Here is a 3,532-nt window from a genome sequence, read left to right as displayed (position 1 = left end):
TCCACAATGTCTGTGTCAAGACACAGCAAGGCAGCTCAAAGGGCGCGAGAAAGCTGCTGCTGTTTCTTCGTCTTCATCGCTGTCACTAAGCACATGTGTTGTTGGATGAATCAGGATGAGTAAACAAATCGTAATGAGGATAATGATAGTGGATTATTTGGGGCCAAATGTACCTCTTTGGCTTGTTTGAATGTTTTGCTGGACAACAAACGTACTGCTATTGGCTAGACTGAAAAAATAGGACATTATGACACTGACACTGTGCGCAAAAATGTTCGTTAGTTAGAGCTTTAATTGGATGTCATGTTATTACATTGTTTTTAAAACCAACATGCTAAGCGTGAGGCTGATCTTAATGTTGTTGAACCATTACAATACAGACGCTAATCTCTAACCCTCTTCAATAAGCCCGTCCTTTGGACTTTTACAATGTTACAGTGTAATAACCATACAATTATAATATGGTAACATGTATAAAGCATATTACATCTTTACAAATGTATTTACAAAAGCAAATCACTCTTACTTATAGTATTATTGCATCATATATTATGCCCTCGCTCAGACCCACAATATTGCTGTCCAGAGGCCAGTTTGGATCTGACATTAAAGGGGTTGTGAACGTTCTTTTTATTTATTTTAAATTGGCAATATGTCTTATATGATCTTGAACATTGTAATCTATGCAATGATATCACTGTTACGGAAATAAGGCCAAGGTCATTTTTCTCCACACATTCACGTGTGTGTGAATGTGTGGAGCTCCGTCCGGGCCGCGCTGGTTAAGAGAGAGAGGGTCAAGCTTCCTGGACCCTTAAAGTCATGGTGTGTGTTGTTCGCCGTCTGGCCAGCGGTTGATTTGGATGTTGGCGTCCAAAAGACGATAACGCTTCTTTGACACTGATAGTGCAGCGCTACGTATGTGGCGGATTTCATGCACGTTGCTCGTTATAAAGCTCATACACAACGACTGTAGTAAAAAACAATCACAAACTCACCATGGGTTTCGTAACTATGAGGATAACACACCCCCCCTCCTTCCTAAGACTCTCAGCCCAAAACGTTGTTTTTCAAATCTAATATTGTTCTAGATAGGAACTTTGTTCATCCCTTGGGAAGGTTCCCTCAGGAGGGTTCTAATTCGAGCTTTAAATGAAGGTTCACTACACTAGGCACCCTGGTCTTCCAGCTGGCCTCTGCAAAATGAGTGCACGTGTTATCTCTTCTCATCATCCTCCTCTCTCTCCCTCCTCCTCCTCCTCCTCCAGAGCAGCCGCCCGGCGGATGGTTCAGACCCCAAGGACCCAAGTAGCTACAGGATGAAAACATGGCCGCACCCCTTCTCGCACCCCCAGGCCCTAACAGCATCAAGGAGTTCACTTTGGAGTCTTTGGCGAACCTCGAGCTGCGCTTCAAGGATGCGAAGAACAAGAAGCCTCCCCGGCAGGACAGCAGTTACCGCGACGATGACGACGAGAACAAGCCCAAGCCCAACAGCGACCTGGAGGCCGGGAAGAGCCTGCCCTTCATCTACGGGGAGATCCCCAAAGGGCTGGTGGCGGTACCCCTGGAGGACCTCGACCCCTTCTACGCGGCCACTCAGAAAGTGAGTTGCCCTTCCTCCTCCTTCGTCTCTCTCGCACTGCTGGGCAACCTGTATTTGGTTTGCAGTGCACAGTGATTTTCATGGTGAAGCAGTCTGCCGCCCGTCCTTTTGAATCCCAATACATATTCCTGAGTACATTCATTCTTATCAATTGATCTCTCTTTCTCTCTCTCTCTCTCTCGCTCTCTCTCTCTCTCTCTCTCTCTCTCTCTCTCTCTCTCTCTCTCTCTCTCTCTCTAATGTCATTACTAATAAATTAGTAATGACATTATTATCAACATGATTTGTGAATGAATTGTACAAAGCACACCGAAGCCGTCAAAGGCGAGATCATCATCATAATCACACAATGGCTTGAGTCGGTTGCACATCCGGCAGGTAGGCTGAGCGCGTCGTCTCATCTAATTCCTTGATGAGGTGGTGTAACGTCATTATGTTTTCTTCCTTGAGGGGCCTATGGGGAGCTGGGTAGTACCCATGTTGTTGCGTAGGTTGCTCCATGTCTCTGTGGCTCCTGGGCTTTTGGGGGAAAGGTCATGGCTGGTAACCATTGAAAGACGGTGGTTCCACATGAAGGGTTTTTTCTAATTGTTCAGGAATTAATTTGCTAGGGAAAGATAAAGGGCAGTGGAGAGAGTTTGCTGTGGTAGTCTTTAAGGACTGGGCGCTGTCTTCCCCGCTGGGCTTGTCCAGGCTGAAGCTCGGGCGTACTGCTTTGTCACAATGACCTCGACACGGTGGATCAAGTTAAAGCACTTGTGGGTTGAACGGGTTAGATATTATACAGAAGACATGCATGTTCTGCAAATAGGAGGTCAGACAACAGCATTTCGCTCTATATATATAAATTGAGTTTTATTTGTTTTGGGCAAAGAAGTGGTTGCCGTATGAATATTGTATGATCTTAGCATTATCCCTGACGAAGAACACTCCATTTAGGTTTATTCGCTGAGATGTTCCTCGTTTTTCTGAAAGACTACACTAACTATGGAAGCAAGTCACCGCCTTAATGTTTTCAATTATATTAATGTATGGAAATGTAAACGCCATTGAATTCATTCAACATTGAAACATAATACTTTGAAGACGAGGTCAGCTGTATGTATACTTCGAAATTCATATTTGGCATTTCTAGTCCATTTAAAAACAAATATATAAATTTTTCAGTGCTTCAAGATATAAAAATTCAAGATATTTAAATTACGATATGCATTAATCATATTCAAGTGGACCAGAAATTTAAGTAGCAAACTGAAGTAGCAGGCATTCCAAGGACAGGCATGAGCAATCAAGACTAAATTGAATAGAGACTGCTGTCATCATAGCTGGTTTTCTGAACCCCTGAAAACCCCTTTGCTTATTGTTCTCTGAGTTACTCATAACATAACTGACACAAACCCCACAATTTACCGAAACCCTGTCGTTCTCCCTGTTGGCCATCGTTGGTTTTAATTCTCCAGCTGTTTTCTTTGATCACATGACAGACCGCGCTGTGATAGGCTTGCAGTCAGGTTATCCATTTGGAACTTTTGAACATTTTAAACAAGTCACAAACACCTTCACATACATTATTTAACTTAAAACAATGTTCCTGCCAAAATAGTTGCCAGTTGTTTTGCTACTTCTGCTATTTGTATTCTTACTTATATTTATAGGATCATTTGTAAACCATCCTAACCATAATTTCTAGGATAAGATAGTGTAAGTGTTTGACAACATCAGTGTTATCGATCTGGTAATATGACTCTATTTTGGATCGATTCCATTTTTAAATGTCCACCTTTAAATAAAATTAGCTCCCCTCCCCCCTCCCTCCCCTATTTACGGACTACTAAGTCGGTAAATAAAGAGCACAAAAAAATGGCAAGCTCTGTGAAGATCATCTGAGGGTGTGTGCTTGTGTGTGTGTGTGTGTGTGTGTGGGTG

At 42.9% G+C, this 3,532-nt stretch overlaps 1 protein-coding gene across 1 annotated transcript in view; it reads left to right on the top strand.

Moving 5' to 3' along the window:
* Window positions 1-1,327: 1,327 nt before the first annotated feature.
* scn8aa (sodium channel, voltage gated, type VIII, alpha subunit a) overlaps window positions 1,328-3,532 on the top strand; it is a gene marked incomplete at both ends in the record, with an annotated part of 39,038 nt that continues 36,833 nt past the window's right edge. Inside the window, one exon of the mRNA XM_079742343.1 lies at window positions 1,328-1,606. Within this exon, the coding sequence (XP_079598469.1) occupies window positions 1,328-1,606 (279 nt within the window). The remainder of the gene's footprint in view (window positions 1,607-3,532) is intronic.

Source organism: Pollachius pollachius, assembly GCF_949987615.1.
Source record: "Pollachius pollachius genome assembly, chromosome: 8".
Taxonomy (NCBI): domain Eukaryota; kingdom Metazoa; phylum Chordata; class Actinopteri; order Gadiformes; family Gadidae; genus Pollachius; species Pollachius pollachius.
The sequence above is the reverse complement of the archived record's forward strand: the minus strand, read 5'-3'. Positions and strand labels throughout refer to the sequence as shown.